We start from the raw sequence: 15,904 nt of genomic DNA on the forward strand, positions 1-15,904 counted from the left end.
ACACAGGGTTTCACTAGAACATCATTACATAATGATAGCTGACAATCTCAAAGAATGCAGATCATCTCCAGAAAACCTTAATGGGGTGTTGGAAACTGACTCTGCAGCTAGTCTGTGGAAGTCTCTAGGAATCAGGTTGGTCTAAGTTCCAGACCCAGCTCACATATAATATACTGTAACTGTTCACAAATCTCAGGATCTTGCAAGTGATGCCATGCGATGCCAGTCAAATGACTTTACTGGCATAAGGAGGTGATAATTTTGGCCAAGTTTAGCGTCTGGCTTGTGAGATCTGACTTATGCTCATATGTCAATAAAATAAGCGCCAAAGACGCATCTCAGAAAAAAAAAAAAACGGTGAAAGCTGCCAGTCCTATTCCCCTTGTATTTCCGAAGATGAGGAGTTGAGAGCTTTAATACAGATGACATGCTTCTAATCTGGTTTGGTTCTAATGAAACGAAAGAAAGGAAATAGACAAACTTAGTATTAGGTATTAGTATAAGGAACTGAATGAATTGAAAATGGCTTTTAAAATGAATTGAATTGAGAGAATCTCTCCCATAGAGATAAAGGCCATATTTGCTCTCACAGATGCCCAGTTGCGTATTGGGCGCCGCTAATTTCCTGGTCAAATCAACCTTTCGCCGTGCGCTCATTGCCCCATCAAGCACAGAATACGGTTGAAAATGCACAGCTTGGTGCATGAGGTTCTGAAAGTATATAAGGTTCTAATGAGGCATGACTGCTCCGAGTGCAGATGATCTGAGGCTCAACTGCAATAACAACCCAGCTACACTTCAGTTAGCCAGTGCCCCACTCGTACAGATGATGGATCCCCTACATGCTGCCAAGACCTCACACTTACATACCATATGTACACACCTGGTGTGAGAGACTGGCGAGGATTAAACCGCACTAGAAATGGCAGGAGAAAAAAAAGAAGAAAAAACATTAAAGGGGCCATGGCGAATGTATCGGCGTAGCTGTAATTCATTAAAAATCTGCTGAGACTCAGATGATACCTAACTGAGACTTTAAAAACCTGTTCCTTCTTCCTCGCCTTCGCACGTCCGCGTGCGTCTGCTTTACTTTAAATATAAGTGAAAGTTTCGCACTGTTCTGTTAATACGCTACCTCACTGGTGGAGACCCTGAGAATGTTCCAACAACCACATGATCCCCGTAAAGGCTTGTCCGCCCCATGTTAATACCCCTGGCTGTCTTACACTCAATATGAGCTTAATCACAAACACATGACTAGCATGCTGGCCAAGGACACACGCACACACACACACACACACTTGTACTCGCACGACCGCCACCTCTTTCGCACCCACAAACCCACCCATAGACCAGACTAAAAGATCTCTCTTAAAATAATAAAAGAGTGCGCGTGTGTTTTTTGGCTTGTGCTCTCCATCAAGTAAGTCTACCCTAGACAGTCAGTGCAGTAATGCCATTACCTAATGTCCTATATCAGGATACAGCTCATTACTAACCTCTCGAGTAATGCGCTGGTGTCGCTTTGAGTGATTTATAGACAGAACAACACCCACACACCCAAACAAACACACGTTTACCTGCCATGTTTGGCCTCGGTTGAGTCAGACCAGGCACTGGATGCTGAGATATCGGAATCCGGGATCGTTCTGTCCTCCATCCCCAGTGCGTAACGACATATCGCTGTGTGTGGGAGAGAGAAGAAAAAAAAAAAAAAGGGAATGAATTTGGTGTGCCTACATTAGATCAGACTGATAGTACTGATTCTTCTGGTCCTCAACAGCATACCCTCTGGAGTGGATTGCTGGTGTCATGGTCAACAGTTAAACAAGAAGAGCAGGCTTCAAGTCAAGACAAAAGTTTGTGCGTTAGATTCATATGTGCTCTTTGAGCGTCCCATTCCACGCTCGGTCCCTGTTTGCTGTTATAGGAACGTCCGCTCTTCTGGGAAGATGTTCCACTCAATTTTAGATACACAGCCAGGGGGCGATGCAGATTCATTATTAGCATAATTTTCAAATTTTGTTTCCTAGCTGAATTAGCGAAACAATAATCGGATTCAGATGCAAGTCCCAAAATCCGAGACTTATTTAGTGCTCTGCAACTTTTCTAATCGGGTTTGTTTCACTGCACAGCGGCATCCGATTGTGAATCATAAATAAATTTGAATCGTTCAATATCCAATATTCAATTCAATTTTCTTTCGTTTCTAAATATAACATAAATATTAGCAGCAGACAGACAGACAGACAGACACTATATGAACAGAAGTTTGTGGACACCAGACTCTCAGATTTGTATGTGCTTTTTGAGCATCTCATTAGACATTCTGTCTCCTCTGGCTGGTAGAATAACCTCCACCCTTCTAGGAAGATGTTCTACATTTCGCTTGTGGACATTTGTGTTCATTCAGCAACCCGGATGTTGGTAAAGTCAGGTACTGATTTAGGGTGAGGATGGGTGCAGTCTATGTTCCAGTTCATCCCATAGGTGTTCAGAAGGATTGAGATCAGTTCTCTATAGCAGTTCACTGAAGATCTTCCACTCCAACTCATGAAACCGTATGTTCATAGAGCTGGCTTTGTGCACAAGGGCATCGTCATGGTGGAACAGGTGTGGGTCTCCTAGTTCAAGTGAAGGATAGATTCATACTACCTCATCTAAAGACAAATTTGTAGTAACAGTTTGGGGAAGAACCATATAAACCTGGAAAAGTCAGGTGTCCCAACACATTTGTCCATATAGTGTATTTGAAGTCTCCATGAAAGGCTTTCAAAAGAGAGAGAACTGTCCGATCTTTGTGCCAGTACACTTTCAGTTACATAGAACTATTAGCACGACTATGAGAGTGTGTTTGTTGTACCGAACCCCCCCCCCAAAAAAAAAAAACATATCTGGCAACATACAGCATCCATGCATTCTTAAAATATTCACAATGCAATTTAATACAATAAAACCTAGGCGGTTGGAGTGTGTGTGTGTGTGTGTGTGTGTGTGTGTGCATTCACAAAGAGGGAGGGGATTCAGTTGCTCTCCATGAGTCACTGAATAGGAATGTTATAGATGGAAGACAAATTCTGCCCCTGCTGCGATGTGCGTGCGCGAGCACACACACACACACACACACACACACACACACACACACACACACACACGTCGTCTCGATTTCATTACGTCACCAGTCTGTTGCCAATAAAGCTCTCTCTACATGCAAACATGCATACAGCTCCCTCTCTACCCCCCCCCCCCACAACCCCCCTCACTTTCTTCACTATTTTTGGGCTGTATCCCAAATCATGCATGAGAAATGGGACCTTATTTCAAATTTTCACAGACACTCGACAAAACAGATCATAGTTTACATAAAAGAAGTCAGTATTATATAAGCGAACAATCTTGATTTGAAGACTCTGAAGTCCCTGAGGTCTTCCTCCAGGCCCACGCTCTGGACGTCGTCACGGAGCGGCTCTACGGAGCGTGACCAAGCGAGGGCGTAAACGCCGGGCATTTGAGACGATCGTTTAGACTCAGTCGCGTTCCCGGATGTCGGCTGATTGATTTCATGACGTTCAGCGGAGAGTTGTAAATTCTGTTATTACTCACTCGAACTGGAGGACAGATTGTTCCTGCGAGCGGGAAATGATGTGGGATCGAAAAACTCCGTGGGTCTTTGATGGACAACATTTTTTTTGTGAAAACTAAATTTTCATTACAATTTGAATGTGAAGAAGGAAGAGTATGAAATGGGACATCAGTTGACCCTGCCCCCTAACCTCAACCCAAACTGTGACTCAAATGGACTCAAATCTGATTTTTCATTTACAGACAAATGAATTTTGAACTTCGTCGAAACAGAAACGACACAATTGGAAATGATGTTTTAATCAGACTTAGTTAATGAAGGATGAACCCGATATTACAGTTACGGCATTTCCCAGACTTCCCAATTCTCTCATTTATACAGATAAGCATTAGACCTTTCGAAATCCAAAGTCCAACGTCTTAACCCAAGCTACCACTTTTGCTCTGGATAGAGCACATAAGTAGTGAATAGGAAGTTGTTTTGCGTTCTGATTGGCTCTTAAAAAGCTCAAACGAAGTGGAAGCGTCTAGACGGCAGCCGTCCGACTTTCGCAGACATTCCAAAGACGGCTGAAAACCTACCGTTTCCTTCCATACGTCCGCAGGTACAGTCTGGAACACGCGTTATTTTTTTCCCAGCCTTCTCGGAAATCTGTTTCTGCCAGCGTTTTTCTAACAAAGCTCCTTTAGTACTTTTAGCATGGGACGGGTAGCAGAACTATTTTCTGCTGCATAAAACTTTTATTTGTTCCTTTTCTGCAATATCGATTATTTCCTTTGAAAATGTCAATATTTCTTAAACAAACACACACACACACACACACACACACACACACACACACACACACACACACACACACACACAGACTTCAAGGCACATAAATCATGCAGGTTTTGAAGTCATCAGTAGTGCTGTAAAAAGTTTACCGGTCACACACACACACACACACACACACACACACACACACACGTGGAGGGGTCTCGCGGCCTCCGTAAATTGATTACGAGCAGGCAAAAGCACCGCACAATGAGCGCCTCTTCTTACTCGAGTCAAAATGCCACTCGTGGTCCTGCGCCGTCGTCGTCGAGCAGAGGAGGAGAGCGCCGAGGACGAGACGCAACATCGGCCTTGGCCGCGTTGCCATGGCAACAGCTACACACCTGGTTACCTGTCTGGAGTGACTGCCCCTGACATTCCTGTGGGAGACAGAAAGAGGAGAAAAATTTTCATTAACACTAGTCCTTCACAATGCAGTTATGAAGCAACCACCTGCACCCTATAGAAGACTTTTGCATCGTTTCTCCTGTCCCCCTGTGGAGGTTTTAAGGTTGAGATGACGGCTAGTTCAATGCTCATAACTTGACCCTTTCGTGTATTTCGATCCCAATTGCGTTATTCTTTTGGGTTCGAGTGATGGGGAAAAAAATAGCCCTTTGTATTTGTAATGGGTGTGTCGTGCAAGTGCAAATATTGAATTAAGAAGGCAAACGCAAAAGAGACGAAGTGTGGATATGAGGACTGAGCAACAACGACGGCCACGTGACCATGAGTGCTGTGGAAGGTGAGACACGAATACAAGTGCGACCCCTTTTTTCGGAAGAGGGGGTCACACGGGTGAGCAGAGAATCAAGTGGGGTGCAGTGGCAGAAGGGAAACATAGTTTGTGTAGGCGATACACTGATAGGTTTTCGATATTATGTAAGGAATGAAAAACACGGTGTTCTGTTACAGGAAAATAAACCACAGTAAGGTACTGTGATGTGCCCTGATCAAAAGCAGTTACCATCCTAAAGACTCTCGGGGAGTTTTTCCTTGCCACAGTTGCTCATCAGGGACAAACATACTTACAAAGAACATATTTACGTTTAATCACCACATTATCTGTGTAAAGCTGCTTTGAGACAATGTTCATTGTTAAAAGCGCTATACAAATAAAAATTAATTGAATTGAATTGAATTAAAGAGGAATGTGGTGAATGGTTTTTTTTGTATAATCACATGGCTCGGCCAGATGTTCCAACATGAATAATATGCTACATGGACACAGGTATTGGAACACTTTACGTTTCCTGTGGTTCTTCCATGAAGTGATACCACAAAGTCGCACATTTTTAGAGGATGTCTCTTGATGCGGTAGCATCATATTCTCCCTTCATTGAAACCAAGCCAGCTCTATGAACATCTGGATTACATGGGTTGGAACAACCTGCTGAAAAGCTCTAACCTCAATCCTACTGAACACCTTTGGGATGAATTAGAACACCGACTGCACTCCAGGCCTCCTCTCCTCACCTACGTCAGATTTGTCAATAAACACACTCCAAAATCTAATGGAACATCGTCCCAGAACAGTGGAGGATATTTAGATTAATTAGATCAAATCAAGTCAAGTTTATTTCTATAGTGCTTTTCACAACATACATTGTCTCAAAGCAGCTTTACAGAATTTAACAGTTAAGGTGATTAGATTAGATTTTATTAGGAAGAAACCTTGAGAGGAACCAGACTCAAAAGGGGAACCCATCCCCATCCTCATCCCCACATTGTCAGGTGTAGGGCTGAAACGAACTGTGTTAACTCGAGTAATTCGAATACACAAATGATTTATTTGCCTTATTTGCAAATTATTACTCCATTTAACTACACACGGAGCACCGTGTTTCTCCACGGACCATTATTACTGGCGCACCACCCGCTAAACTCTGGAGCACTCTGGACAGGCAAACACTATGGAAGCCCGTTTCCGTAATGTGAAATTTTTTTTTATAATAGATTTTTTTAAACAGTGCGTTTACGTTTTTTTTAAATATTTTACAATTTCAAAAAAATAGTTTGTATATTTTTATTTATGATTTTATGATTTTTTATTTCTTTATTCGTATTTGCTTTTTGGTGCAATATGGCAATTGAATGCATAAAATGGGTTTAGTTTTTACAGATATTCTTGTAAAAAAATTTCGGTTATAAAAATAAAAAATGTTCTAAAAAGAAAAACGAATAACTTTTTCATTTTAAGAGAACCGTCTTATTTTCTCTTGTATATTTAGTTTGCTTTTTAATAAAGAAAAAGTACTTACCTGATTACCCGATTAATCGATAAAATAATCGGTAGAATACTTGATTACTAAAATAATCGATATTTGCAGCCCTAGTTACATATATCATATAGCGATTATTTTATTATATATAAAAATAAAAAAGAAATGGCGAGGTTTTGACTCTCCTTTAGATGGTTCCTTTTCAAGGGGAATTGTACATGTACTGTACTGTAAACTCAACATTAATTGTGAATTACTTGTCATAAATGTTTTATTTACTACTTTAAATGAATAAAACGATAAAATAGTTTTTCAAACATTTGTATGTAATTTATTAGTCAAAACTATATTTTGAAATGTTACTCTTTAGTTAATTACTTAATGTTACTTTTAGTCTGGCTCCAAATGAAAAGTCACAAACTATCTGTATACATTTGGCCATATAGTGTACTTTTATCATCATGTCATTCAGGGAGTTACATAGGAAGCAATTTACATAACAACCAGTGAAAATGGATGGAGTCTGGAGTGTCGGCTCTTCGTAACCGAGTAACAAAGGACTTTGTACTCTCCAGTTTCTCTGTAACCTAACAAGCTTTGCTTCTTTGTCTTATTAACTTCAAAAGAGAGGAGGGAAAAAAAAGGAAAGCGATGAAGGAACAACTGTTGAAGCTGTAATAATAAAAGCGCTTACAGGAACTAACTTGCCCTGCAGACATTCCAGACTATTAAATATCGTTCTGAATATAGTTTGTGCACATCTGACCATAAGATTGGCTTTTTGAACATCCCAATTCACCTCCCCATTTGCTGTCATAATAACCTCCACTCTTCTGGGAAGATGTTCCACTCGATTTTGTTGTGTGCATGTTCAGCAGAGTTGAGATCAGAGTTTAACCCATGTAAGCCATATGTTCACAGAGGGCATTGTCATACAGGAACAGGTTTGGGTCTCCTAGTCTAAGCGAAAGGGAAAATTGAATTCTACCACATCTTAAGACGTCATATACAGTTGTGTCCCTCAGACTTTGTGCTGCCGGTTTATCGATGGACCACATTCGGGTGGCAAAGTCAGGGGTCCTTTCACATTTGTCCATGAAGCGAATATATCGCTGAATGGTTTAAATATGTTACTGGTTAATCAATGAAATATAATCACTAGCATTCTCTGAAGAATAAGAAGTGCATTAATGGGAAAATGACTCCACTTTGCATTGAGGTGTAACATACCATCTTGCTGTGTTTTATTTTCCTTGAACTGGATACCCTGAGTTTTCTTTTTCACATAATAGCGCTATGCTCCTGCCTCGTGTAATATGAACAGCAGAGAGAACTGATTAAGGGCATTGTTTCCCAATGAGAGGCTGTTTGAACCATGGGTTCCATGAAACAGGGTATAATAAATCAATAAAAGCGTGACCTTGATTTGTTTTCCAAAGCAATTATCCTCAGGATCAGCGCGCTGCATGTTTTACGGTACTTGCACATGTATTGCGTATTTCCAAAGATTCCCAATGACTAAACAAACGAGAGCTTAATAAATGAGCACAGTATTCTGTACAGTCTGGTAGAGCAGGAATGCAATATTCAGTACCATAGAGAATAGCAGTAGTACAGTATTCAAAACTATACAGTACAGCAGGAGTACAGTATTCAATACTATACAGTACAGCAGGAGTACAGTATTCAATACTATACAGTACAGCAGGAGTACAGTACAGCAGGAGTACAGTATTCGGTACTATACAGCAGGAGTGTAGTTCTAGTACAGTACAGCAGGAGTACAGTATTTAGTACAGCAGGAGTACAGTATTCAGAACTATACAGCAGGAGTACAGTACAGCAGGAGTACAGTATTCAGAACTATACAGCAGGAGTACAGTATTCAGAACTATACAGTACAGCAGGTGTACAGTATTCAGAACTATACAGCAGGAGTACAGTATTCAATACTATACAGTACAGCAGGAGTACAGTATTCAGAACTATACAGCAGGAGTACAGTATTCAATACTATACAGTACAGCAGGTGTACAGTATTCAGAACTATACAGCAGGAGTACAGTATTCAGAACTATACAGTACAGCAGGTGTACAGTATTCAGAACTATACAGCAGGAGTACAGTATTCAGAACTATACAGTACAGCAGGTGTACAGTATTCAGAACTATACAGCAGGAGTACAGTATTCAGAACTATACAGTACAGCAGGTGTACAGTATTCAGAACTATACAGCAGGAGTACAGTATTCAATACTATACAGTACAGCAGGAGTACAGTATTCAGAACTATACAGCAGGAGTACAATATTCAATACTATACAGTACAGCAGGTGTACAGTATTCAATACTATACAGTACAGCAGGAGTACAGTATTCAGAACTATACAGCAGGAGTATAGTATTCAATACTATACAGTACAGCAGGAGTACAGTATTCAGAACTATACAGCAGGAGTGCAGTATTCAGAACTATACAGCAGGAGTACAGTATTCAATACTATACAGTATAGCAGGAGTACAGTATTCAGAACTTTACAGCAGGAGTACAGTATTCAGAACTATACAGCAGGAGTGCAGTATTAAGTACAGTACAGCAGGAGTACAGTACAGCAGGAGTACAGTATTCAGTACTATACAGCAGGAGTGTAGTTCTAGTACAGTACAGCAGGAGTACAGTATTTAGTACAGTACAGCAGGAGTACAGTACAGCAGGAGTACAGTATTCAGAACTATACAGCAGGAGTACAGTATTCAATACTATACAGTACAGCAGGTGTACAGTATTCAGAACAATACAGCAGGAGTACAGTATTCAATACTATACAGTACAGCAGGAGTGCAGTATTCAGTACAGTACAGCAGGAGTACAGTATTCAATACTATACAGTATAGCAGGAGTACAGTATTCAGAACTATACAGCAGGAGTGCAGTATTAAGTACAGTACAGCAGGAGTACAGTACAGCAGGAGTACAGTATTCGGTACTATACAGCAGGAGTGTAGTTCTAGTACAGTACAGCAGGAGTACAGTATTTAGTACAGTACAGCAGGAGTACAGTACAGCAGGAGTACAGTATTCAATACTATACAGTACAGCAGGAGTACAGTATTTAGAACTATAAAGCAGGAGTGCAGTATTCAGTACAGTACAGCAGGAGTACAGTATTCAATACTATACAGTACAGCAGGAGTACAGTATTTAGAACTATACAGCAGGAGTACAGTATTCAGTACAGTACAGCAGGAGTACAGTAATCAGTACAGTACAGCAGGAGTACAGTACAGCAGGAGTACAGTATTCAGTACAGTACAGCAGGAGTACAGTATTCAGTACAGTACAGCAGGAGTACAGTACAGCAGGAGTACAGTATTCAGTACAGTACAGCAGGAGTACAGTACAGCAGGAGTACAGTATTCAGTACAGTACAGCAGGAGTACAGTATTCAGTACAGTACACTACTCTTTCCTGGGAAAAGTAAACCAGGAAACAGAAGTTAAAAGATGTGTTGGAAGTGCTCACTGGATAATCAATAATGTAATTAAGATAAATAATCAGCACTTGCTGTTTACATATACAGTATATACATTACATATACTAACCTTTTTTTAAAATCAACGAAAATAAAGACCCTAATTCTGTGTGTGTGTGTGTGTGTGTGTGTGTGTGTGTGTGTGTGTGTGTGTGTGTGTGTGTGTGTGTGTGTTTGAAGCTGGTTCATTCGAGCAGGAGGAACAGGTGATGCTGCCTTGCCACACTCAAACTTACAGCAATTGGGCATTATTTATTTTATCTGAGCAGTGCGGTCTGCCTCGCATTAGCATGGCCGAGTACGTTCATCCTCCTGCAGCAGAAACACAACTCACGCACACGTTACGCTGTAATTACACCGCATACCATCTGCTCTCCTGTCTCGGTCTGGTGGCATGGACAACAACACAGGTTCCCCTTACAGAGTCAGGAGTTCCTTCCCGAAATCAGTCGCAATAAGATAAATAAATGTGGGATGTTTGGGATGAGTGGAGGGACAGAGAGAGAGAAAGAGAGAGAGGGGGATGGGGGAGGTGACAGTTGTCGCTGTGGAGAGTGAAGAGTTTGTTGTGGAGTCTCTGAAGGAGACAGCTGACACACAGCTGTGAGTACACAAGGGCACATGGAGCGAGAGAAAGAAACGGAAGGGAGGTGTGGAATAGAAGCGCTGATCACTGTTATGGGATACACTGAGAAGGAAAGAGTGTATAGATCCCTACTTAATGGACTTTGGGGTGTCTGAGTTTGTGTGCAAGCGTGTGTGTGTGTCTGCTTAAGCAAGTGCAGCTGTCTTTTGCCAGAGACAGGCGGTGGCCAACACACACACACACACACACACACACACACACACACACACACACACACACACACACACACACAGGATACAAGTGTCTCCAAAAGCTGGAGAACAGAGAGTGAGAATATGTGGCGAGAGAGCGGGAGCCTCGTGGTTCCGAGCTGAAATGCAAGCTGTGCATTTATTACCGTTGGCTCTCTGAGTCCTCACACATCCGTTAACAATATGGCCAGCTAGCTAGTAACCCTGGCAACCCATAACCTTTCTCAATGGGACCAACACACACACGGGTTCAACTCCACAATCCTTCATTAGGTTCTCCTTTTTTCCGTTGCACAATTAAGCGGACAAAAATGCAAGAGTGTGAGAGAGAGCGAGTTTCTAGCGTGAAAGAATGAAAACAAAGGAACCTGAAAAGAAACAAAAAAAAATAATTCAAATCATCAACATTTGAAAGAAACTGCACAAGTTGAAATGGAAACTTCATGGCGAAGTTAAGTAAAGCGAGGAGACGATCTGGCGTCGACGCCCTTTTTTCATCCCTATACCCGAAGACCTTCGGCAGCAATGCAGCTGTAATGGGTTCGTTTGCTCTGAGGGCAAAAATCTGCCAAACAGGCCTCCACCTTTGCAGTTGATCAGCGCCAAGAGGCCCGTTGAGGGAAGAGCGTTCGGGAATGATTTGGGATTCGGAAACAGCTGCAAAATTGCGCTCAGTTCGAAGCACAATGCACCTAACACATTCAGTGCTCGAATTGAGTCAAGTCTTAAATCTATTTTTTACTTGTCATAATGCCTTATGGGGGGTCCTGGATCCCCCCAGCTCCCACACAATTTGAGCACTGAACACATCCTGTTCGTTTCTTCCGATATTTCACATTGCGGGATCGATAGTAAACACTCATTAGCCAAAGAGGTGAACAAATTCCACAGCAAACCACCAAGTTTGTCCGGTACAAACGAGGGCTCTCCCCAACTAAACATATTCATACATCGGCATTTATGGCATTTGGCAGATGCCCTTATCCAGAGGGATTTACAGCCGAGGGCTCAAGAGCCGACAGCGGCAAATTGGTTGTTCCGACCTTCCAATAGAGAGAACCGGGCAAATAGCAAAAAGCTGATTGGCTGTTGCATGTTGGTCTCATTTGCAAATTTCAATTTGAAAACTATTTAAGACCTAGAACAGCCAATGTAAGACTTTATAAGGCCTACAATTGAGATTTTTGTACATTTTAGACTTTTTAAGACAGAAAACCAGGTACTGTGAAAAAAAACTGCAAAAAAAAAAATAAATAAAATAAAAAATAAATAAATAAATAAATAAAAATAATAATAATAATAATAATAATAATAATAATAATAATAATAATAATAATAATAAAAACCACCGCATAATGTCTACTACACTTCAGCAAAAAAAATTTAGATTCTTTGTAGCTTTGTGGTCAAGTGCCAGCTCTGGACGGAGAGGGGGGCGGGGCAAACCTGGCATGTAACGTGTACTGATTCCCACCTGGGTCTTTTTATGTCCATTTTACTTACATTTGTCTGATTGCTTTGACCAGACAGAGAGAAAGAGAGAAAGAGAGAGAGAGAGAGAGAGAGAGAGAGAGAGAGAGAGAGAGAGAGAGAGAGAGAGAGAGAGAGAGAGAGAGTAACTGAATACAATAGTGGACCAGGGCCGTTATTAGATCCCAGACACTATACTATAGCACCATTTATATCACACCATAGTTAAACTCTCAGATCTGATTGGTCAGAAGGTGCGCTTATTTTCTTTAACCCTCCGCCTGTAACTTTGAGCGATACGGTCGATATTAATGCGCTCATCCCAACGTGGTGGTGTTTCCATAGTAACAGCTCGTGCACAGGATGCAATGGCGTTTGGAGAAACGGATAGAAATGTATAGGAGTCTCGAGCGTCGGTGCTTCGCAAAGCAAAGCAAGGTCGTGTATGTCGTGCACAGAGGAGTGTGTGCTTTCTGTTTCTAATGGAAAATAACGAGAGCGTGTGCTCAGAAGAAACCGAGAGAGAGAGAGAGAGAGAGAGAGAGAGAGAGAGAGAGAGAGAGAGAGAGAGAGAAAAATGCTAGTGAGGGAAACACTGTTGATAATGACTTGTCTCTTGGACGTTCTGAAGCATTAAATCCATAGTATTAACAGTTCAATTGTGCAGCTTTTGAGTTCAGTAATAAATTAAACGCATTTATCGCTCAACACTGACATGGGTTACTTTTTGTTTATTCGGTTATTCCTTATTTATTGACTGTAAGCTATGATCATTATCTTTCTTAATTACTCGCCCAAAATTTAATTAAAGACCAATTTGGTGAGTGAAAATGTATTAAATAAAAGTTCTCGCTGGTTTGAGGTTTGAAAAGATGGGGTTCAAATCCTGCATTATATGAGAGTTGCATTACTGTAAATGGGTCGATATGATGAACTTGCACGAGCGCCAGCTCCATGAAGAAATGGTGCACTTGAAGATCTTGAGTGGCCTGCTAAAGCGCACGGACCTCAGCCCTATTAAACACCTTCGGAATGAATTGAAACTCGGACTGCATCCCAGGCCTCCATCACCTCACCTATAATTTTGCATTTACATTTACAGCATTTACCACAAAAGTGCTTTGAGTCTCTGGTTCACTAGGTTGCAAATGTAGGATACCAGCAGCCTTAAACACTTTTGGGAGGAATTATAGCCCAATTTCTTTTTAAACAAATAAAAACTATCAGGGAAAAATAAAGGTTGGTGTTTCAGGAAGAGGTGAGTCTTCAACCGTCATCAAATATAAGCAGTGACTCAGCTGTTGAGACATCCAGGGTAAGTTCATTCCACCACCTCGGTGTGAAAACAGAAGAGTCTACATCAGGGCCTGACTTTACTAACACAATTCTATAAGCACAAATCTCCACAAGCACACTCCAAAATCTAGAGGAACATCTTCCCAGAAGATTCTTTTTCTTTTTTCGGCTGCTCCCATTAGGGGTCGCCACAGCGGATCATCCGTCTCCATACCACCCTGTCCTCTACATCTGCCTCTTTCACACCAACTACCTCCATGGTCCTCTTTGGTATTCTTCTTTTCCTCCTACCTGGTGGCTCCATCCTCAGCATTCTCCTATCGATATACCCCTTGTCCCTCCTCTGCACATGTCCAAACCATCTCAATCTCCCTCACCTTGTCTCCAAAACGTCCTGCATGCGCTTTGGTGGTTATTATTAGGGCAAATAGGGACTAGAATGTTTAAGCACAGACCGATCTTACATTTGACCATTTGTGTGCATTTGAGATATAGTCGGTTTGAACGATGATGTAATGGTGTGCAAATGCAAGTGCTCCTAAACCCTGGAGCTCAAATACGAGAGCCAGAGCCGATTCAGCCCTTCTTTATTGTGGAAAGAAAAACTCGGCTTTCACGCCCCGGACTAAAAATAACTGTTGTTTATGCTCTGCCGTTATTAATGTTTGGTGGTAAATTAGCGCTCCTGTTCATGTGCACTTCATAAAGTCCTTTTTTCTCTTTTGCAAAACTGGCACACTTTCCTTCTTTTATTGAAATAGTTCGGTTCTGGGTGCCACCAATTGAATTCATTTTGAAGAAAGCATGCAGGATTTGGCTTTGAACAAGTGCTGAGAGGCAGGATCTCCTCAAAACTGCTCAACTCCTGCTGAAGTCTACACCCATTTTTTTGGCAAGCCTACCATATTGTGCTTCTCCTTCCATATTTACAGCTATTAAAACTAATAACAGCAGTACAATCGTTTTTTTAAATATCCCATTCCACATTTAGTCTCCATTAGCTGTTCTAATAACCTCCACCCTTCTGGGAAGATGTTCCACTAGATTTTCAGAGTGTAAGTACCAATTCATCCCAAAGGTGTTCATTAGGGTTGAGGTTAAAGCTCTATACCAGTCTGCTCAAGATCTTTCACCCCAACCCATGTAAACTATATGTTCATGGGGTATCGTCATGCTGGAACAAGTTTGGGTCTCCAAGTTCAAGTGAAGGAAATATCTTATGCAACCGCATTCAGCGACATCCTTTACGATTGTGAGCCTCCAACTGTTCACTTTGTGGTAAGAGTTTGTTGGCTGGAAAAGTCAGGTGTCCCAATACTTTTTTTTTTCCATATACAAAGAAATATTTACACAACATTTAAACATTACTAAACAATTCCCCCTGTTCAATATTGTAATATATCTTCTTGATCTATAATCAGAGTATTTAATATAGTTTTCACTCACACCGCAGCAAAGTGAAGCCTCGACCCGCCTCAGATTCACGAGCATGGAGAGAAAATCCTGCACCTGGAGCCGTGGGAGCGAAAGAGTGGTGTAAAAGCAAAAAAACAATAATTGTAGGGATTGTCAACTCTATGCAAATAAAAAGATCGTGGCCAATGAGAGTAATTTTTGTGCCGGAGGCCGGATTATGAGACGAGCTTCCTGCCAAGTGACGCTCAGGAATCAGTTTGCAAGACTGAAGACGAAAAACACTATTAAGACACCACAACGACTAAATCACGGTACCGGTTTGTGACAAAAAACTATTAATATTTTGTTGGATTTTACCGTTAAAAACAATCGTGCCGGTAGCCTAGCGACTACCATAGACGGCTGACTCCTAACATTTTTTGATATTCTTAAAATTCTATGTGATGGTCAGTTCAGAGCAGTGACACTTTTCCAATAAGTGTAAAAAGATTTTTTTTTTTTTTACCTTTTACCTATTACCTTTTTTTCTCTAAAAGCGTGATTCGTCTTTCAAATTAAATTCTTACATTTACAGTCAATTAAAATAATAAGACATTTTGGCTGTTACCAAACAAATGTATTTTATAATATTAAAAAATAATATAATTATAATATAAAATTGTATATTTGCTAATAGCAGATATTTGAAAATAAATAAATAAATAAATAAATAAATAAATAAATAAAATGG

General features: G+C 41.0%; 2 protein-coding genes across 7 annotated transcripts in view; both read right to left on the bottom strand.

Moving 5' to 3' along the window:
• Positions 1-15,904, bottom strand: part of ddr1 (discoidin domain receptor tyrosine kinase 1) — a 124,567-nt gene that overhangs the window by 15,149 nt on the left and 93,514 nt on the right. For 5 of the 6 annotated variants that reach the window (XR_014532693.1, XR_014532694.1, XM_083536524.1 and 2 more), the window contains exons 2-3: positions 4,628-4,779; positions 1,581-1,683 (exon numbers count right to left, since the gene is read on the bottom strand). Coding sequence is in view for 4 of the 6 variants with exons in the window: in XM_083536524.1 (XP_083392650.1) it covers positions 1,581-1,683; positions 4,628-4,727 (203 nt within the window). In the remaining 2 variants the exon portion in view is untranslated. Of the gene's footprint in view, positions 1-1,580; positions 1,684-4,627; positions 4,780-15,204; positions 15,287-15,904 lie in introns of those variants that run through there. The other variant, XM_083536523.1, reaches the window with a different exon arrangement.
• LOC310724022 (nuclear factor 7, brain-like) overlaps positions 12,547-15,904 on the bottom strand; it is a 140,146-nt gene continuing 136,788 nt past the window's right edge. The window contains exon 7 of the transcript XR_014532886.1: positions 12,547-13,533. The gene's annotated coding sequence lies outside the window, so the exon portion shown is untranslated. The remainder of the gene's footprint in view (positions 13,534-15,904) is intronic.

The sequence above is a fragment of the Silurus aristotelis genome, assembly GCF_946808225.1.
Source record: "Silurus aristotelis genome assembly, chromosome: 1".
NCBI classification, from domain to species: Eukaryota; Metazoa; Chordata; class Actinopteri; order Siluriformes; family Siluridae; genus Silurus; species Silurus aristotelis.